Source organism: Ranitomeya imitator, chromosome 1, assembly GCF_032444005.1.
Source record: "Ranitomeya imitator isolate aRanImi1 chromosome 1, aRanImi1.pri, whole genome shotgun sequence".
Classification (NCBI taxonomy): Eukaryota; Metazoa; Chordata; class Amphibia; order Anura; family Dendrobatidae; genus Ranitomeya; species Ranitomeya imitator.
The window spans coordinates 967,508,317-967,531,195 of record NC_091282.1 but is presented as its reverse complement, the minus strand read 5'-3'; the positions used below and the strand labels follow the sequence as shown (position 1 = coordinate 967,531,195).

General features: G+C 42.1%; 1 protein-coding gene across 47 annotated transcripts in view; it reads left to right on the top strand.

Moving 5' to 3' along the window:
• The window catches only part of ANK2 (ankyrin 2), a 732,820-nt gene extending 720,228 nt beyond the window's left edge, over window positions 1-12,592 (top strand). For 44 of the 47 annotated variants that reach the window (XM_069743800.1, XM_069743822.1, XM_069743806.1 and 41 more), the window contains one exon: window positions 10,567-12,592. In XM_069743800.1, coding sequence (XP_069599901.1) covers window positions 10,567-10,581 — 15 coding nt within the window. In that variant the 3' untranslated portion in view covers window positions 10,582-12,592. The remainder of the gene's footprint in view (window positions 1-10,566) is intronic. The other 3 variants (XM_069743829.1, XM_069743828.1, XM_069743827.1) reach the window with 1 other exon arrangement.
• The last annotated feature ends 10,287 nt before the right edge of the window (window positions 12,593-22,879 follow it).

Sequence of the window (22,879 nt, the reverse complement as noted above, 5' to 3'; positions counted from 1 at the left end):
TGCCTCAAGATGTACACTGCCCAGCCATGACTGAGTTTCTTGCTGCAAGTACTCAGCCAGTACTTCCGTGGTGTGTCTGTTGTCGCCCAAACACTTCATTTGTAGCACAGCCTGCTGACGCTTACCGCTAGCTGTTCCATAATGGGACACCTCCTGTGCAACACTGGCAGCTGTGGATGGAGTGGTCGTGCGACTGCGCTCTGTTGACGAGCTTTCACTTCTGGAGGAGGAGGAGGGGTGGCGAATGCCTACAGCCAACTGTTTCCTAGACCATGGGCTAGGCAGAACTGTCCCACTATGGCTGTCCCCTGTGGACCCTGCATCCACCACATTAACCCAGTGCGCCGTGATGGACACGTAACGTCCCTGGCCATGCCTACTGGTCCATGCATCTGTTGTGAGGTGCACCTTTCTACTGACTGATTGCCTCAGTGCATGGACAATGCGGTCTTTGACATGCTGGTTGAGGGCTGGGATGGCTTTTCTCGCAAAGAAGTGTCGACTGGGTAGGTCATAGCGTGGTACTGCGTAGGCCATCAGGGCTTTGAAAGCTTTGCTTTCAACCAAACGGTAGGGCATCATCTCCAACGAGATTACTCTAGCAATGTGGGCGTTCAAACCTTGTGTACGCGGATGACAGGATGACTACTTTCTTTTTCTAATGAAAGTCTTGTGTAGGGTGAGCTGAACTGGAGAGCAGCATATGTTAGAACTAGCGGGGGTGGTGGTGGACATGGCAGATTGAGAGAGGGTTGGTGATGGTATTCTTGATGTTGGCCTACCTACAATGTTTCCTACCAAGAACCTTGTGATTCCCTGACTGCTTTAGCCTTGCAACGATACCTCCATATTTTCTGCTGGTGGTGTCCTAACCGGTGGGCTTACTGTGAGGGAAGCAATGTAGCGTTGCTGACTACCTTCATTCTGAGCAGGTGCACCAACGGTGCTGGACGTTTGGTAGTTAGTCCAGGCTTGCAAGTGCATGCTGGTTAAATGTCTACGCATGCACGTTGTATTTAAACTTTGGAGATTCTTCCCTCTGCTAAAGGTCTTTGAGCACTTCTTACAGATAACTTTGCACTGATCATTTGGATCTTGGTTAAAAAATTCCCACACTGCACTCTTCCTACTATGGATTACCTTTTCAGGCATTGCACGCTGTGCTACTTTCACCGGATGGCCAGGGTGTCCTAAAACTGTTTTTGGATTTGACAAACATTTTTGGACAGATACGGGCCTGCCAGATGAAAGCTGTTGCAATGTAGATGGCTGCTGCGGATCATCCTCCTCCGCTTCTGAGCTACTGGCAGCGGCACCCTCTTCCCCCAATGGCTGCTAATCTGGGTCAACAACTGGGTCATCTATCACCTCCTCTTCAATTTCATGTGCACCTTCCTCTGTGTCACCGTGTAAGGTGCTATAGCGTTCGTGATGGGGCTCCATAGTCTCATCAGGGTCAGATTCTGGCTCAGTACACTGCGAGGGCAATGTAGTGATCTGAGTCAATGGAACAGCATAATAATCTAGCTGTGGCTGTGCATCTGTGCACTCCATGTCCGATTCATCTTGTAATGGGCTTTTAACAATTTCCCTCTCTAACCCAGGCATGGTATGTGTAAAGAGCTCCATGGAGTAAACTGTAGTGTTGCCTGCCGCATCCTTCACTTTTGGTTTGGGTGAAGGACACAAGGAAGCGACTTGTTCCTGACCGGAAGCATCCACTGACGACTCGCTACTTTTAGATTTCGAACCTTCTGAAGAGGAGGCGAAAGAGCTAGAGGCTGAGTCAACAAGGAAAGCCAAAACTTTTTCCTGCTGCTCCGGCTTTAAAACCTGTTTTCCTACTCCCAGATAAGGGAGCCTTCGAGGCCTTGTGTAGCCAGACGATGACGCTGGCTCAACACCTCGAGCCTTTGGTGCTATTATGCTTTTCCCACTACCACCAGATGCTCCACCACCACCAACACCACCATCAGTACAAGCTGGCAATGCCCGCCCACGGCCGCTTCCACCAGACTTCCTCATTTTTGGAAAAATCAAGGTAGAAGGTGTATATAAACTTGTGGAGAATTTTAATCTCCCCTTTTTGGGGGGGGGGGGACTGCAACAAAACTCAGGCATAGTGTATTACACTACACAATGTAAGTGGTAGAACGTGGCTGGAAGATGTACGACAAACTAACAGAACTATGACCTAGATCCACTTAGTGCCAATTTAAATCTCCCTTTTATTTGGGGGAGACTGCAACAAAACTCAGGCCCAGTGTACTACACTACACAATGTAAGTGGCAGAACGTGGCTGGAAGATACTGTATATAAAAAAAAAAAAGGGCTGTAGTACAATTTCAATCTCCCTACAATGATCTCAGGACAAATATGGCAGCAATAAAAAGGACTGCTGCACACAAAAGTGTGGACAAAGAAACGAGAACTGTGCAGAAAGGAGCAACAGGATTTTTGCTTTTAAAAAAGCAGTTGGTTTGCACAGCGGCGTACAAACAGCAATGCAGCTATCAGGGAGCCTTATAAGGCAGCCTAATAAGCTACAGAGCTGATGCACACAAAAATAAACTCCTGTCCCTGCAAAGAAAAGGTGGTGTTGGACAGTGGAAATCGCTACAGCACAAGCAGTTTCGGGGTTAATCTTCCCTCCCTAACTATATCCCTTCTTCTGATGAAGCTGCAGCAACCTCTTCCTATGCTAAGATCGGCAGAAGTAAGATGGCGGTCGGCGTGCACACCCCTTTATAGCCCCTGTGACGCCGCAGAAAGCAAGCCAATCACTGTAATGCCCTTCTCTAAGATGATGGGGACCGAGACCTATGTAATCACGCTGCCCACACTCAGCATCCTCCTTCATTGGATGAGAAATGGCGCTGAAAGCGTCATACGAAACGTGACTTTGGCGCGAAGATCGCCGACCTCATGGCCGATCCCACACTAGGATCAGGTCGGGTTTCACGAAACCCGACTTTGCCGAAAGTCGGCGACTTTTGAATTTGTCCGATCCGTTTCGCTCAACCCTACTGGCCAGCCCAGTCACCAGACATGAAGATCATTGAGCATGTTTGGGGTAGGATGAAAGAGGAAGCTTGGAAGACAAAACCAAAGAATCTAGATGAACTCTGGGAGGCATGTAATACTGCATTCTTTGCTATTCCTGATGACTTAATTAATAAATTGTATGAATCATTGTTGAACCGCATGATGCAGTCCTTCAAGCTCATTGAAGTCATATTAAATATGACTCTAATAGCCCCACAACTTCATTCACCAATGTTATGCAACATATATTTGTATTTTAAGTTAATTATTTGTTTGAATATCACATTACTTTCTGTGGGTGACAATACTTTTCTTGCCAAAATCTGACCATTCTGTGTCCATTAACTGATCAATATTTCTGCATTGATGCCAATTTATTTTTTTTAACCTAAATCAGATTTCTGAGGGTTTCAGCTTTCAAAAGAATAATTTATACAACCAATGAATGAATTTAACATCAGGTTATAAGCTTTTATTTACATTATATGGATAAGCGACATAACTTCTCTCAGGGAGTGTGGAAAATCAGCAAAATTGGCATTGTATCAAATATTTATATTCCCCACTATAGATAGACATAGATAGATAGATACAAAGATGCATAGATTCTTAGATAATAGAACAGATAGATGTACAGCATGTTGCTTATGTCATGTCAGGAGAGCCTTAATAATAGAGTATCTAAGACTGACTGTTACATCCTGGTGAGCACATCTACTGTATACTTGTAGATAATAGTGGAGTAGGCGGCTGCTGTTGTTGGCAGATCAGAAGAACATTGCACAGTTATTTTTTTTATGTCTAAGTGTTATGTATGTGCACATCTAAAATTCTCTCAGGTGAATATTTCTGCTGCCTGTCTTTAGTTGTGTTATTCATTGCTTGAAAAACAAAACACATAAAATCACTCAGCAATGAGATTTTTCTCATTTTCTAGGCTTTAAGCTATGTGGGTGGAGATTTAAGAGTTCACCTGCCAAATATAGTGGAATCAGAAATTACCAAAGAGGATGGATCTGTTATTAAAAGGTTTGAGCTGGCATGGCACTGACATTAACAGATTGCAGTGGAACTAACAGCAGTGGTCACTCAATGACTATCAGAGATCATCTGTATAAAATACATAGAAAAATCACATACTGCTTTCCAATATAATAAACTACACTATGAGCTGACTCAGGGAGGTTTGTCATTAGGGGTATCTGCACAAATCCCCAGCCTCCATTGTGTGTCCGTGATAGTTTGGATTGAATGTCACCCTTTCATGTAACAGACAAATTTATGCTGTACAATTCAGAGTGTAAAACTGATTTCACACTCCCAACATTCATAATCAAAGAAAGCAGCTACCACTGGATTCGTGACCCAACATCAACAGCCTCATATATACTGGAGTTTGGGTCAGTAGATTGGTGGCCAGGCCAGACATAGCAGATCATATTTGGGCCATGAATATCTGAAGTTTGATATTGGCCTTAGTCTGTTCATTGCGGACCCTCAGCTCCCCTTTGTTATAGGGTTTGGCAGTGTCTTGTCCTGTGATGGATATAGCCCAAATCCCTGGGGGTTTCAGAGGTACTGGTGAGCTGATCAGTCTACAGGTTTTATGTTTTAGTGGTATTTGGTGTCAGAGTAATATAGGCACAAAGAAATCCACATTTAATTTAGCTGCTAGTTTGTTTATTGTGCATAATGATCTTGTGTCATAATTTTCCACTTGCATTTATACTTAAAGGGGTAGATTACCTCTAAGAGACACTTTTTGTTTTAGTTAAGTCATTTTTACAATTAGTTTTCATTAAAATGTTTGCAATGATTGTCTTCCATAGGCTGTCTGTTTCTATGTAAGTTCAAGTTTGATGTGGTCTATGGTCACAAATCATCTTAGAGGAGCTCGGAAAAATATATAAAAGAGTTATAGCTGGCTCACTGATGGACTCGCAGTTAATATTTCTGCAGCCAGCACAATACAGAGGCTTTAGAAGTCAATAGGATAATAATAATGGTATCAAAGGAGTAACATTTCTCCTTGCGGAGAGTGACATGTCAAGCATGACATGCCAAGGTGAGGAGACTTTCAAGCCTTGTAATGCTCCTCTGGTACATATGCAAATTGTCCCTTCAGAGCGGAAGAGGACTAGAACTAGAGTTGCTACTTCCAATAGTTGGCACTAGAATTCTAGTCCTCTTCCTCTCTAAAGAGACAAATTGAAAGATTTATATGGAAAATTGTTCCACACGGTGGACAGCACATCAGTACTTGACCATTTGTATTGTGTATTCTCAATATTACATATTACATTAGTAGGTAATTTTAGTAGTTCATCTTTAGACTGAAGTCACATACAGTGGTGTGAAAAAGTGATTGCCCCCTTCCTGATTTCCTATTGTTTTGCATTTTCATCACACTTAAATGTTTCAGATCACAAAACAAATTTAAATATTAGACAAATAACACAATTAAACTCAAAATGCAGTTTATAAATGAATTTTTTTATTATTAAGGGAAAAAGAAATCCGAACCTACATGGTCCTGTGTGAAAAAGTGATTCCCCTTAAACCTAATAACTGGTTGGGTCACTATTAGCAACAACAACTGCAATCAAGCATTTGCGATTACTGGTAATGAATCTTTTATAATGCTGTAGAGGAAATTTGGTCCACTCATCTTTGCAGAATTGTTGTAATTCTGCCACATTGGAGGGTTTTCGAGCATGAGCCACCTTTTTAAAGGGAACCTGTCACCTGAATTTGGCGGGACCGGTTTTCGGTCATATGGGTGGAGTTTTCGGGTGTTTGATTCACCTTTTCCTTACCCGCTGGCTGCATGCTGGCCGCAATATTGGATTGAAGTTCAATCTATGTCCTCCGTAGTACATGCAGCCAGCGGGTAAGGAAAGGGTGAATCAAACACCCAAAAACTCCGCCCATATGACCGAAATCCGGTCCCGCCAAATTCAGGTGACAGGTTCCCTTTAAGGTCATGCCACAGCATCTCTTTCAAATTAAGGCCAGGACTTTGACTAAGCCACTTCAAAGTCTTAATTTTGTTTTTCTTAAGCCATGCAGTGGTGGACTTGCTGGTGTGTTTTGTATCATTCTCCTGCTGCATAACCCATGTGCCCTTCAGCTTGAGGTCATAAACAGATGTCCGGACATTCTCCTTCAGGATTGATTTTTCGGTAGACAGCAGAATTCATGGTTCCATTTACCACAGCAAGTCTTCCAGGTCCTAAAGCAACAAAACATCTCCAGACCATCACACTGCCGCTAACATATTTTACTGTTGGTATGATGTTCCTTTTCTGAAATGCTGTGTTTCTTCTATGCCAGATGTAATGGTAGATAAACCTTCAAAAAAGTTCAACTTTTGTCTCGTCAGGCCACAGAGTATACTCCCAAAAGTCTTGGGGATCATCAAGATGTTTTCTGGCAAAACTGAGACGAGCCTTTATGGTTCTTATTGCTCAGCAGTGGTTTTTTCCTTGGAACTCTGCCATGCAGGTCATTTTTGCCCAGTGTCTTTCTTATGGTGGAGTCATGAACATTGACATTAACTAAGGCAAGTGAGGCCTGCAGTTCTTTGGATGTTGTTGTGGGGTCTTTTGTGACCTCTTGGATGAGTAATTGCTGCTCTTTTGGGGTAATTTGGATTGGCCGGCCACTCCCAGGAAGGTTCACTACTGTTCCATGTTTTCACCATTTGTAGACAAAGGCTCTCACTGTGGTTTGCTGGAGTCCCAAAGCTTTAGAAATGGCTTTATAACCTTTTCCAGACTGATAGATCTCAATTACTTTGTTTCTCATTTATTCCAGAATTTCCTTGGATATTGACATGGTGTCTAGCATTTCAGAATCTTTTAGTCTACTTCACTTTGTCAGGCAGGTCCTATTTAAGTGATTTCTTGATTGAGAACAGGTGTGGCTAGGGAAATTAAACTCTGCCTCCCAAAGATGCGATAAACCGCAGTTAATTTATGTTTTAAGGGAAGAGGGGCAATCACTTTTTCACACAGGACCCTATAGGTTTTAAATTTTTTTTCCCTTAAAAATAAAGACCTTCATTTAAAAACTGCATTTGTGTTTGCTTGTGTTATCTTTGTCTAAAATATAAATTTGTTTTGTGACCTGAAACATTTAAATGTAATAAACACGCAAAAGAATAGGAAATCAGGAAGGGGCAAACACTTTTTCACACCATTGCATATGTTTTTATGCTATTGTATGGCCAAACACAGAAGTGAATTCACAAAAAATTAAAGTCTTTAATATACAATTTTCCTTGTTTAAGTATTTGCTCCACACTTTGGCTAAAGATTTACGTAAAAAAAAAGTATTAAAACTGCATGTGTGAATTGATCCTTAGAAAGAAGGAAATCTGTCCTCGTGTTTTACTTTTGACTTTTAGAAAGCCCTCTTTTGTTATTGTTACCTAGAACTTGTGTTTGAAACTGGTATTAGAATAATTGTGAGAAAAAATAAATGGTTGGCATGCTTTTCATTACCTTCCACTGTTTCCACTGTTGTTGGTATATATAGTAGAATGGCTGTCAGGTTAGCAATAATTGGAAAAAACAGTATATAGTTTATCAGTTTTATACTGTACTATGTCTCCCATGTTTGTGGCTCATACTTTTTAATCAATTAACCATTTTATTTATTGTCCATGAGAAAATGCATTGCCCATGTTATTTGGCAGCACTCAGAATGCCCATTGCCAAGTTATCATAATCAATTTTTGAACTATTAATTCTTTGTAAATGGCATAAAATCCTACTTAAAATGTATCTCTACAGCCTGTGTAATAGCAGCCATCTGGAACAGCACTCAGGCAGACATAGTAAGCAGTGGAGATAGCAACTTATTGGTTTATTATTTAGCAAGCTGAATAGACGTGTCTATGCTGAGCACTATACACAGGAATCACATCTCAGAAAAGACCGAGCTAAAAAAGTATTGTCATTAGTTCTGGAGTGAATTTTCTGACATAAAGTCCTTAACAAAAGGTGCACATAAGATAAAGGAATAAAGGGTACCGTATTTTTAGGACTATAAGACGCAATTTTTTTCCCCAAAAATTTTGGAGGCAAATGGGGGTTTGTCTTACATTCCGGATGTACTTACCAGGAGTCTCATCCCAGGCTGATGCGCAGCAATTTCACAGATGCTCGGTGGTGCGGATGTGTGGGGGCTCCGAGATTTCACAAAATGTCGACGGAGCCCCCACACATCCATCCCAGGCTGATACGTGGCAGTTTTGGAGATGTTCGGTGGTGCGGGGGCTCCGCCAACATTTTGTGAAAGCCAGAAGCCCCCGCACTTCCATTGCTGTAATGCGTTAGTCTCCAGGAAATTGGCCTTCAGAAGGTGGCGCATGAGTAGATTAAGATCTCAGGAGACGAGATCTCGGCACCGAGATCTTGTCTCCCAAGATCTCAGCACCGAGATCTTGTCTCCCGAGATCTCATTCTGCGCATGCGCCGCCTCTAGCGGCCATTTTCCTGGCGACAGCAGCATTACAGCAATGGAAGTGTGGTGGCTCTGAGCTTTCACAAAATGTCGGCGGAGCCCCCGCACCACTGAGCATCTGCGAAACTGCTGTGCATGAGCCTGGAATTGATGTGTGGGGGCTTTCACTAAATGGTGGAGGCCCCGCACCACCGAACCCTGCCGTACCATCCGGGGATGAGTCAGATCATCGCCAGACCACCGAACCACTCCTGTGACTCCACTCAACCAGCGCTCCCTATCACGCCCTACCCCCATGGTAAGCTGAATAATTCGTACTGTAAGAAAGACCCTCATTTGACGCATTCATTTTTTCCCTACTTTTCTTCTGAAAATTTGGGGTGCGTCTTATAGTCTAAAAATACAGGATGTAATCACTCACGTACATGGCTAAGTAGTGTTTTTGTTTTATGAAGAAGCTCTAAATGCTGTGTGTCTCCTTACTGTCCATTAGGCTCCATATTCTCCCATAGCAATATGGTCAGTGTAAATTGTCACCACAATGTGGCTGGCATTGGAGAATGACATACCGTATATACTAGACGACCCGAGTATAAGCCGAGACACCTAATTTTGACACAAAAAACTGGGAAACCTTAATGACTCGAGTATAAGCCTAGGGTGGAAAATGCAGCAGCTACTGGTAAATTTCAAAAATAAAAATAGGTACCAATAAAAGTAAAATTAATTGAGATATCAGTAGGTTAAATGTTATTGAATATCCATATTGAATCAGGAGCCCCATATAATGCTCCATATAGTTCATGATGGGTCCCATAATATGCTACATACAAAATATGCCCCATCTAATACTCCATACAGTTCATGATGGGCCCCATAAGATGCTCCATATTAATATATGCCCCATATGCTGCTGCACAAAGGTTAATAATGGCCCCATAAGATGCTCCATAGAGACATTTCCCCATATAATGCTGCACAAATGTTGATTATGGTCCCATAAGATGCTCCATAAAGATATTTGCCCCATATAATGCTGCATAAAAGTTGATTATTGCCCCATAAGATGCTCCATGGAAACATTTGCCCCATATAATGCTGCATAAAAGTTGATTATTGCCCCATAAGATGCTCCATAGGAAATTTGCCCCATATAATGCTGCATAAAAGTAGATTATGGCCCCATAAAATGCAGCTTATGCTGATATTATTAACTGTACAGTACAGTATCTGCTGCTGCTGCAATTTAAAAAAAAAATGACATACTCACCTCTCGTCACTCCCCGCTGCTCCTCAGCGTCCTCCGCAGTGACTATTCAGGCAGACGGCAGCACGCACACTAACACGTAATCTCGCCCTCTGACCTGAGTGTCACAGACAGAGGACGCGGAAGACGGAGCCTGGCAGTGGAACGAGGAGAGGTGAATATCGCGCAATGCCCCCATTATACTCACCTGCTCCTGGCGCGGCCCTGGTTCTCCGGGCGCTGACAGCTTCTTCCAGCGTTGGGCGGTCACCTGTACCGCTAATTACAGTAATGAATATGTGGCTCCACCCCTATGAGAGTGGAGTCGCATCCGCATTCATTACTGTAATGAGCGGTACCATGTGACCGCTCAACACAGGAAGAAGCTGCCGCGCCTGGAGAACCTGGGACGTGCAGGGACCGCGCCAGGAGCAGGTGAGTATTATTAGACAGCTGCCACTCCCCCTCCCCTGCCGACCCCTGGGAATGACTCGAGTATAAGCCGAGAGGGGCAATTTCAGCCTAAAAAAGTGGGCTGAAATTCTCGGCTAATACTCGAGTATATACGGTATATATTTTTTTTCCCCACTGATTTTCTTTTATTATCAAAAAGTTCTCTGGGTGTTACCGTAATGCAGCATTGATTAAAAACCACTACAATGGAATGTGCTGACTAACTATAAAACTTCTATTCTTTTTATGATAACTCATTCATTGAAATTCCTTGCTGACATCTGCAGGGAAATGAGGAAATCTCATGTCATATAAAGTAAATGTAACATATTATATGTTTTATACACTGCAGAACTATGATGAATAAAGCCAGCGCACAGAAGAGGACTGTGGTGAAGGACCAGCATGGGAAACATGTTTTCGTTGAGCAGCTGGAGGATGTTCCTGAAGTGCTACAGAAGGATGACCTCCAGACTGACCTTCAGCAACTTCTCAACCGCTTCTGTGGAGAGGACTGGGAGAAAAAGGCCAAATGAGAGGCTGCTGCTGCTTCATACTTACAACACATATCTGTAGTCAGTATGCAAAAGATACATTCTAGTCCATGCACAAGGGCCACGGGTACCACGCGCACTGGTAACACTGACACTCCTGCTCTGCAAATGTCATAAAGAATATGATCAGTTTTGTTTGTAAATGCAAAGATAATTTGTGACCAAAGATAGCATCCTTTCCTCTTGGATGGTTTATCCATATTTTCTCACTCAGTCCCCTTCCTCCTACATGTCAGCTCCGTCCACAGGCCTCTTCATGGCGTCTGCACAGGCTGTTAAGAAGGATGGACCATACCATATTACTTACACAGAGTGAATGTGCTTGGTGGTTTGATGATATCAGATACTACTATCGGCCATTTTTATACTTTGCGTAGAAGAAAGCAAAGTAATTAATGCAAAAGACTTGATAATGATTTCTGCATTTAGATCAGGATTCCAAGTCATTAAAGCTCCAAGTTATTCTAGTATCCCTGGATCTAAGATTTCTTCTCTGCAGTTATGGAAATGAAATAATCAAAAACATAACTAAGGGATTCAAAATATTCTGATATTGTAAAGTGGGCACATGCTAGTCCACACCTACCCTTTGGCACACGTGTTCACGTCAATGCTATAGCATAAACTATAGTCCTATAACTAGAGAAAATAAAGCTGCTTATGGTGGCACTGTAAATAATGAAAAGGGCGAGATAATTCCCCAGCAAATCTACTAATAAATAAGTCACCTTGTTTATCAGGATTTCCTATGGCACATGCATGTGGCATTAAACAAAGATTAAACTCCTGTAATCATGTGTGGAACTTGTTAACCCTCTTAGCACTGAGCAAGCAGATTTCACAAATGTGTCCTCCTCTATTTCTGTATTTTATTTTTATGTCGAAGGCTAAATACACAATGCAGGTTTCAGTTCTTCTATTTTTTATGTTTTTACGTCGAGACTAATCCTTGAAAATAATTCTAGCATTTATGCACTTTTTTTTTTTTTTTAAAGAAGGGATTATAAAGAAAATGGAAATATTTTTTGTCTTCTGTACCTTATTCTTCTTGTGGTTTAAACAATGTAGCCTTTTAACGTACAAATATATATATAAAAATACATATAAGCACTATACCTTTTAAACCCATTTATTTAATGTAAGTAGAGATTGGGAATCGAAAAGAACAAAACATTGCATTAATCATGATCACGCTAATTTATAAATAATATAAGGAAAAAATAAAAAAAAGCTAAATTCGGCTGTTGCGCTTCGCAATTTACGCGGGAAAATGACCCACCGAGAGAGACGAATGTCAGTTGTAAATTAATAGGGTTTCATTCAATCTCTTACCAATTAAATAGGGTCCTTGGGTTATTTAATTAAAACACCTACTGTGTAGCTTCATTTCTTTCTGACCAAAACATTGCTAAATGACTTTCTCAGTGGAAAAGTCAGGTCACTTACCACGAAGTTGGGATGGGAGTCTTGCAGCTATTGTCATTTGGGGCTATCATGTCCATTGTGTGACGAGGTCTGAAGAAACAAGTCGGTTGTGCTATTTGCAGTGCAGATGATGTCTGTGTAGCATTATAAGTTGTTCCTCACTTTTATGGGTTCTGGTTCCCTTTTATTTCTGCTCTGTTATAAAACCAAGTTTACTACTGTGAGAAGTGGCATTTAAGTTGATGATTCAGCATCTTGTTCTCATGGTGATAATACTAATTTAATATATCTATCAGGGCATGTCTTAGTTAAAAATGGCAAAAATAAATCACACTAACAATACATAGCTGCAATGTGTACAATGGCTGATTTAATTAAATAAAGTGTTCAATGTACAAATGACTGACTCTTTCTCTTCTCTGGTGATCTGAAGTGCATCCACAATTTAAAATTTAGAAATTTCATGCAGTAAGTAGGATGCAAGCAATAATGCCACACTCAATAGGGATGTTGCATAAATTTGGCTGTATGCAGACCATTCAAGTTATTCCACACCAAGCTGACCTAACCATGTCTTATGTAGACTTTGCTACGAATATTGGGGGAATTCATTCTGGAACAGAAAAGGGCCTTCCCCAAACTGTTCACACAATGTTAGAACAAACAATTGTCCAAAATGTCCTGGTATGATCAAGCATTTAAGGGGTTTTCCCAAGATAATGAATATACAGTTGTGCTCAAAAGTTTACATACCCCGGCAAAATTTTTGCTTGCTTGGCCTTTTTTTCAGAAAATATGAATGATGACACCAAAACTTTTTTCCACTCATGGTTAGTGGTTGGGTGAAGCCATTTATTGTCGAACTACTGCGTTTTCTCTTTTTAAATCATAATGAAAACCTAAAGCATCCAAATGATCCTAATCAAAAGTTTACATACCCTGGTGATTTTGGCCTGATAACATGCACAGAAGTTGATACAAATGGGTTTGAATGGCTAGTAAAGGTAACATCCTCAACTGTGACCTGTTTGCTTGTAATCAGTGTGTGTGCATAAACGCTGAGTGAGTTTCTGGGATCCAGACAGACTCTTGCATCTTTCATCCAGCCACTGACGTTTCTGGATTGTGAGTCATGGGGAAAGCAAAAGAATTGTCAACGTATTTATGGGAAAAGATAGTTGAACTGTATAAAACAGGAAATGGGTACAAAAAGATATCCCAGGAATTGGTAATGCCAGTCAGCAGCATTCAAACTGTGATTAACCAATGGAACATGAGGGGCTCTGTAAAACCAAAACCACGGTCAGGTAGACCAACAAAAATGTCATCCACAACTGCCAGGAAAATTGTTTGGGATGCAAAGAAAAACCCACAAATAACATCAGCTGAAATACTGGACTCTCTGAAAACTAGCCGTGTGGCTGTTTCAAGATGCACAATAAGGAGGCACTTGAAGAAAAATGGGTTGCATGGTCGAGTCGCCAGAAGAAAACCATTTCTTGCCAAATGCCACAATGTACGGAGGTGGATTGTTGATGATTTGGGGATGTGTGAGCTACAAAGGCACAGGAAACTTTGTTAAAGTTGAAGGAAAGATGAATGCAGCATGTTATCAGCAAGTACTGCAGGCAAATTTGCACTCATCAGCCAGAAGCTGCGCATGGGACGTACTTGGACTTTCCAACATGACAACGATCCAAAACACAAGGCCAAGTCGACCTGTTATTGGCTACAGCAGAACAAAGTGAATGTTCTGGAGTGGCCATCTCAGTCTCCTGACCTCAATATCATTGAGCCACTCTGGGGAGATTTTCATTGTGCAGTTCATGCTAGACAGCCCAGGAATTTACAGGAACTGGATGTTTTTTGCCAGGAAGAGTGGGCAGTTTTACTATCTGAAAAAATAAAGAACCTCATCCACAACTAGCACAAAAGACTTCAAGCTGTCATTGATGATAGAGGGGGCAATACACGGTATTAAGAAATGGGGTATGAGAACTTTTGATCAGGGTCATTTGAATGTTTTGGGTTGTCATTGTGATTTAAAAAGAGAAAACACAGTAGTTTGACAATAAATGGCTTCACTCAACCACTAGTCATGAGTGGAGAAAAAGTTTTAGTGTTATCATTCATATGCTCTGAAAAAAAGGCCAGGAAAACAGAAATTCTGCAGAATGATTGTAAACGTTTGAGCACAACTGTATAGTGTTTAAAATAGCTTTGAAAAATAATAAACTTTTCAAATACAATTCAGTTTAAAAATTGCAACATTTTCCTCTTACAGGCTGTTAAGCATGTATAGCTTGTCTAGTAGCAGGTAGATTCTCCTCTGGTCAAGCGTGCTCAGATGTTTTCCAGACGTAAATAGGTTATGAGTGAGGCAACCAACATAACCAACTGCTAAGATAGGATTCGGATTCCTGGACCACGGTGTGAATTACTTGTACGATGGACTCCTCGCCAGAGACGGACTACACCTCAACAAACCTGGGAAACACACATTCGCCAGAAGACTCGCTACACTCATCAGGAGGGCGTTAAACTAGAAGAAGAGGGGACGGGAAGAAAAACATTAGACTCGAACAAAGAAGACCCAGGAAAACATACTCAGAAGGGAGGTAAGAACATTTCTAAAACAATCCACAGCGAGGAGATTGGAACAAAACAAAATCCTCTAAACTGCATGCTCGCAAACGCCAGAAGCCTGACAAACAAAGTGGAAGAACTAGAAGCAGAAATATCTACAGGTAACTTTGACATAGTGAGAATAACCGAGACATGGTTAGATGAAAGCTATGGCTGGGCAGTTAACTTACAGGTTTACAGTCTGTTTAGAAAGGATCATGAAAATCAGAGAGGAGGAGGGGTTTGTCTCTATGTAAAGTCTTGTCTAAAGTCCACTTTAAGGGAGGATATTAGCGAAGGGAATGAGGATGTCGAGTCCATATGGGTCGAAATTCATGGAGGGAAAAATGGTAACAAAATTCTCATTGGGGTCTGTTACAAACCCCCAAATATAACAGAAACCATGGAAAGTCTACTTCTAAAGCAGATAGATGAAGCTGCAACCCATAATGAGGTCCTGGTTATGGGGGACTTTAACTACCCGGATATTAACTGTGAAACAGAAACCTGTGAAACCCATAAAGGCAACAGGTTTCTGCTAATAACCAAGAAAAATTATCTTTCGCAATTGGTGCAGAATCCAACCAGAGGAGCAGCACTTTTAGACCTAATACTATCTAATAGACCTGACAGAATAACAAATCTGCAGGTGGTCAGGCATCTAGGAAATAGCGACCACAATATTGTACAGTTTCACCTGTCTGTCACTAGGGGGACTTGTCAGGGAGTCACAAAAACACTGAACTTTAGGAAGGCAAAGTTTGACCAGCTTAGAGATGCCCTTAATCTGGTAGACTGGGACAATATCCTCAGAAATAAGAATACAAATAATAAATGGAAAATGTTTAAGAACATCCTAAATAGGCACTGTAAGCGGTTTATACCTTGTGGGAATAAAAGGACTAGAAATAGGAACAACCCAATGTAACTAAACAAAGAAGTAAGACAGGCAATTAACAGTAAAAAGAAAGCATTTGCACTACTAAAGCAGGATGGCACCATTGAAGCTCTAAAAAACTATAGGGAGAAAAACACTTTATCTAAAAAACTAATTAAAGCTGCCAAAAAGGAAACAGAGAAGCACATTGCTAAGGAGAGTAAAACTAATCCCAAACTGTTCTTCAACTATATCAATAGTAAAAGAATAAAAACTGAAAATGTAGGCCCCTTAAAAAATAGTGAGGAAAGAATGGTTGTAGATGACGAGGAAAAAGCTAACATATTAAACACCTTCTTTTCCACGGTATTCACGGTGGAAAATGAAATGCTAGGTGAAATCCCAAGAAACAATGAAAACCCTATATTAAGGGTCACCAATCTAACCCAAGAAGAGGTGGGAAACCGGCTGAATAAGATTAAAATAGATAAATCTCCGGGTCCGGATGGCATACACCCACGAGTACTAAGAGAACTAAGTAATGTAATAGATAAACCATTATTTCTTATTTTTAGTGACTCCATAGCGACGGGGTCTGTTCCGCATGACTGGCGCATAGCAAATGTGCCAATATTCAAAAAGGGCTCCAAAAGTGAACCTGGAAATTATAGGCCAGTAAGTCTAACCTCTATTGTTGGTAAAATATTTGAAAGGTTTCTGAGGAATGTTATTCTGGATTATCTCAATGAGAATAACTGTTTAATTCCATATCCGCATGGGTTTATGAGAAATCGCTCCTGTCAAACCAATCTAATCAGTTTTTATGAAGAGGTAAGCTATAGGCTGGACCACGGTGAGTCATTGGACGTGGTATATCTCTATTTTTCCAAAGCGTTTGATACCGTGCCGCACAAGAGGTTGGTACACAAAATGAGAATGCTTGGTCTGGGGGAAAATGTGTGTAAATGGGTTAGTAACTGGCTTAGTGATAGAAAGCAGAGGGTGGTTATAAATGGTATAGTCTCTAACTGGGTCGCTGTGACCAGTGGGGTACCGCAGGGGTCGATATTGGGACCTGTTCTCTTCAACATATTCATTAATGATCTGGTAGAAGGTTTACACAGTAAAATATCGATATTTGCAGATAATACAAAACTATGTAAAGCAGTTAATACAAGAGAAGATAGTATTCTGCTACAGATGGATCTGGATAAGTTGGAAACTTGGGCTGAAAGGTGGCAGATGAGGTTTAACAATGATAAATGTAAGGTTATACACATGGGAAGAAGGAATCAATATCACCATTACACACTGAACGGGAAACCACTGGGTAAATCTGACAGGGAGAAGGACTTGGGGATCCTAGTTAATGATAAACTTACCTGGAGCAGCCAGTGCCAGGCAGCAGCTGCCAAGGCAAACAGGATCATGGGGTGCATTAAAAGAGGTCTGGATACACATGATGAGAGCATTATACTGCCTCTGTACAAATCCCTAGTTAGACCGCACATGGAGTACTGTGTCCAGTTTTGGGCACCGGTGCTCAGGAAGGATATAATGGAACTAGAGAGAGTACAAAGGAGGGCAACAAAATTAATAAAGGGGATGGGAGAACTACAATACCCAGATAGATTAGCAAAATTAGGATTATTTAGTCTCGAAAAAAGACGAATGAGGGGCAATCTAATAACCATGTATAAGTATATAAGGGGACAATACAAATATCTCGCTGAGGATCTGTTTATACCAAGGAAGGTGACGGGCACAAGGGGGCATTATTTGCGTCTGGAGGAGAGAAGGTTTTTCCACCAACATAGAAGATGATTCTTTACTGTTAGGGCAGTGAGAATCTGGAATTGCTTGCCTGAGGTGGTGGTGATGGCGAACTCAGTCGAGGGGTTCAAGAGAGGCCTGGATGTCTTCCTGGAGCAGAACAATATTGTATCATACAATTATTAGGTTCTGTAGAAGGACGTAGATCTGGGGATTTATTATGATGGAATATAGGCTGAACTGGATGGACAAATGTCTTTTTTCGGCCTTACTAACTATGTTACTTTGAAATCTGCATTTTCATGTGAAGCAGGCAGACAACTCTGATCTCTACAGCTGTCTGCCTGCACTACTGCAGAGAACGGAAAATTAACACTTCTTCTGTGACTGCTGGCCGGCCTGTACTGTTCAGCCAGATAGCTATATAAAACAACACTGTCTGACTGCGGTGTACACAGAACAGACCAGCAGTCAATCATGAAAGAAATGCTCAATATTGGTTCTCAGAGATAATGCAGGTAGCTGCATAGAATTATGCTGTTTGTCCCACTCATGTGAGCGGTCCGATTTGCTTTCAATAATAATGTACTTGAAAAGTTCCTTATTTTTCAAAGCTCTTTTACACAGATTGCTTTTATTATTGTGGGACAATCCCTTTAAGATTATTTTCACTATGCATTATTCCTCCTTTACCAAACTTTGCAGCTGGCACAATGAAGTTAGAAAGGTAGCATTCTCTTGGAGTCACCAAAGGCAAATTTGTCCATCAGACTTCTGGAGAAACAAGTGTTATTATAGGTCATTGCACAGAACATGTTTCTGCTCTCAAGTCCAATGGTGGTGTGATTTAAACCACTCGTGCTTGGTGATGTAAGGCTTGCATACATATATAAACCCATAAAAATTACTACCGTAGCAAAATGTAATTTAATCGTTATTGTAATATCACATGAGGGACTATGAACTATATGCAGCGCTGGTATTTATTACACACTATATCTACCTTGCATGTGAGTCTTTTGTGCCCTGATTTTGATGTCAAACATGATCCATATATAGTGATTTATTACTATGTCAACATTGTGGCACATATATCATTGTACATCCTTCCATCTTTTGTATGGGATTCTGTGTATTTAAGCACTTGGCACCTAAAGTTCTGTTTATATTTCCTCGTGGATTATATTATTAATATTAGCCAGCCCATGGTGTTTTATTAATGTATTATACGTCTCATTCTGAATATATTTGTGTATAGCCTCAACTGTGATTAGACCTAATACAAAATACTAATCACATCCATGATGTGTTGTGACTGTTGATCATTATTGAAACCTTTTTACAATGAGAGGCTTATATCCAAGGTTCTTTTCCTTCCAGTTTGTCTGAGCTTGGGGTGGTTATTTGGACTTGGAATGATCCTTCCAATCAAGCTTCCAAACTTTTCCTCCCATACGGTATTTTTCTGACCATAAGACGCACTTTTTTTCCTCCAAATTTGGGAGGAAAGTGTGGGTGTGTCTTATGTTAGGGATGTAACGTGGGGAGGGGCAGCAGCGAGTGGGATTGCACTGAGAGGCAGGAGGTAGAAAAATGTCCCTGCTGGGCTTCAGGAATCACTGGGGAAACCACATGGTCCCGATCATTAAAGTGCAGCGAATATTCATTAGCTGCTTCCCGCCCACCTGTCAGCTGAGCTGTGAGTGGGGAGCAGCAAATGAATACTCCTTCACAGGGACACACATGGTTTCCCCAGCGCTGGATTCCTGCAGCAGCTGGGGAGATCTGTGTGTCTGGTGGAGGAGGGGGCAGCAGCAGAGGCCAGAGGGGACAAGATTGCTGCATACCTGCCTGCCCGGGCTGTGCTGGATGCTGAGTGCTCCAGCACAAGGACCTGTGTGATGTCATGAAGAGGGCGGGCTGGAGCATCACATGGCAGCACAGAGCCCTCCCTCTTCTGATGTCATCACAGGTCCTGCAGACACCACACTACATTCTGTAAGCTTACTCCTGTGCTGTGGAGAGGCAACAAGAGGGAGTGCACTGTGGTGTCATGGGATGGGATGCTCCAGCATTTTACCTCACCACAGTGCGGCTGGCTGCCACAATTAAAAGGTTAGTCACTACAACACACAATAAAGCACTCTGCCACTTCTGTGGTTAACTATAACTCCCAGCATGCCATAGGTTCTGCAGGACATGCTGGGAGTTATAGTTCTCCCAATGGGATCTCAAAGCAGCACTCCATTGTTATTTTTCAGTGCTGGAGTGGTGCTTTAAATATAAACCCTGTGCCCACATTCTTATACTCACCCTCCAGCAACTTCATATAGTACTTTACAGACACCCACACTGGTCCCGCAGCTCCATCTTCAACCCGCAGCTTCCAATATAACATACTATTATATATAATAATAACACATATAATAGTATGTTTATGTTATTAAATATTTTACCACCTTTTTTTCTTCATGTATTTTTTTTCCCTATTTTCCACCTCTAAAACCTGGGTGCGTCTTATAGTCCGGTGCGTCTTATAGTCCGAAAAATACGTACTTCTCTCAGGTTCACATGTGGATGCTGTAACTTCTGAAGGAAATACCAGCTTGTTTTAGCAGGGCTCACTGAAAGAATCTCATAAGGAGAGAGCCCTGACATTCTGCTGGGAGTGATTCTGACTGAAAATAAAGCTTCTGGCAGACATTCAGTGTGTGAGGCTTCCTTGTTTGTACAATTATTCTCTTCATTTTTAACTTGTGTCCCTATCAATCTTCTAACTTTTCAACTGCTTTGAGGATGTTATAGAGTGTGGAGTTCCCCTGTCACTTACTATTACCTTCGGAGCCCCATATCAGCATATCATTTCTGCCATCAACTTCTTAGCTACTATTTTTGTGGCTGCTTTTTCACAAGGCCAGGTCTCAGGTCATCCTGAAAAGAGGTCTACACAGACAAGGACATACTACTATGTGCCTACTTTGGGTAAGTGCATGAAATCAATATACCGTTATTGAAACAGATACAATGGCCTTGGGCTGCATTCTTGTGAAATTCTGACAGTTTTTCCTGGATTGCAGAAAGAGGGCAAACACCATACCAGCAGAAAATTATTATTAACACGGTCTCAAAAAAATATTTTTTGCAAAAAAAAAGTCTATACAACAACTTCAATACACACTCCCACTGGTATAAAGTGGAAGAAGACAATGAATGCAGATGTGTACTTAAAACATAATAAATTTTATTAAATATTCTAAATATAGGTAAATGAGATGCAGAATCAAGCTGCTGGAACCACACAAAGAAGAATACAATGACAAAGGGACACGTGGTCAGTGCCAATGAAGTATTGCACCACAGGTGTAACATGAATACTAAAAAATTGATTAGAGCTATAAAATGGATATCAGATAGTACATATTACATAAAGTGCAAATGCATGTAACAAGTAACAAATGATGAATTTCAGCCTGGCAAAAGTACTAATTCAGTGAAATGAGGACATTTCCTCTGTGTAAGATGTCATATAGAATACCAAAAGAAGACAAATGAATGCCTTATGCTGTGTAATGAATCTGACACAATTCATATGAAAAAAGTGCCTGGTGCATAGTGCAAATATGTAAGCAGCATATATATGAAGATGTAAACAACGAACTAATGCAGGGGCAGGCAATCATTAATACTAGTGGCTGATGCATAAATGGCGAATGTTACTGTGAATATAGGTCAGGACAATAGATACGATCGCTCAAGCAAAAAAAGCATACCTAATGGTGTTCAGCGTGAAGGTCCCAAGGACAGAGTATCAGAGTGGGGGTGAGAACACTCTGTCCTTGGGACCTATGCCTTTTTTGCTGCTTCATCACACTATTGACTTATGTGCAGTCTGTGATCTACTAGTATACCTAAAGGTACCGTCACACTAGACGATATCGCTAGCGATCCGTGACGTTGCAGCGTCCTGGCTAGTGATATCGTCCAGTGTGACAGGCAGCAGTGATCAGGCCCCTGCTGTGATATCGTTGGTCGGGGAAGAAAGTCCAGAACTTTGTTTCGTCGCTGGATCTCCCGCTGACATCGCTGAATCGGCGTGTGTGACGCCGATTCAGCGATGTCTTCGCTGGTAACCAGGGTAAACATCGGGTTACTAAGCGCAGGGCCGCGCTTAGTAACCCGATGTTTACCCTGGTTACCATCGTTAAAGTAAAAAAAACAACCACTACATACTTACCTACCGCTGTCTGTCCCCGGCGCTGTGCTTCTCTGCTCTGGCTGTGAGCACAGCGGCCGGAAAGCAGAGCGGTGACGTCACCGCTCTGCTTTCCGGCTGCCCGGCGCTCACAGCCAGAGCAGAGAAGCAGAGCGCCGGGGACAGACAGCGGTAGGTAAGTATGTAGTGGTTGTTTTTTTTACTTTAACGATGGTAACCAGGGTAAACATCGGGTTACTAAGCGCGGCCCTGCGCTTAGTTACCCGATGTTTACCCTGGTTACCGGGGACCTCGGGATCGTTGGTCGCTGGAGAGCGGTCTGTGTGACAGCTCTCCAGCGACCAAACAGCGACGCTGCAGCGATCCGGATCGTTGTTGGTATCGCTGCAGCGTCGCTAAGTGTGACGGTACCTTTAGTCTTCTCCACATGTGCTGTTGCTTAGTTCTATTCCTCCCATTCTGTAGATGTCATTTTTGTTTTTCTTGCCCAGATGTATTCTTGCATTTCTTCCATCACAGGGTGCCAATGAGTTGGCCTGTCAGTACTCCTGTGAAGGTCGGCCACAGCCTGGGCTTCATAGTAAAAAGTTATTATAGTTTTTTGCTGCAATAGTGTAATATTGGAATAAATAGAACAAGTGGTCAGACAGGCTCAAGTCACCAAGAGGATTAACCCGTTAGCGACCGCCGATACGCCTTTTAACGGCGGCCGCTAAGGGTACTTAAACCACAGCGCCGTTAATTAACGGTGCTGTGGAAAAAGTGAATAGCGCCCCCCAGAGTCGGATTTTCTCTGGGGTCTCGGCTGCCGGGGGTAGCCCAGACCCCAGAGAACATGATTCGGGGGGTTTTTAACCGACCCCGCATTTGTGATCGCCGGTAATTAACCGTTTACCGGCGATCGCAAAAAAAAAAGCGATCTCTTTTTAATTTCTCTGTCCTCCGATGTGATCGCACATCGGAGGACAGAGTAAAGGGGTCCCAGGTAGCCCCCCAATACTCACCTATCTCCCCCGATGCTCCTCGTGTCTCCCGGTGGGCGCCGCCATCTTCAAAATGGCGGGCGCATGCGCAGTGCGCCCGCCGGCCGGCACCGGGAGAATCTTTGTGGTCTCGGCTGCCAAGGGTAGCCAAGACCCCAAAGAACATGATCGGGGTCGGTTTTACCGACCCCTGTTTTGCGATCGCCGGTAATTAA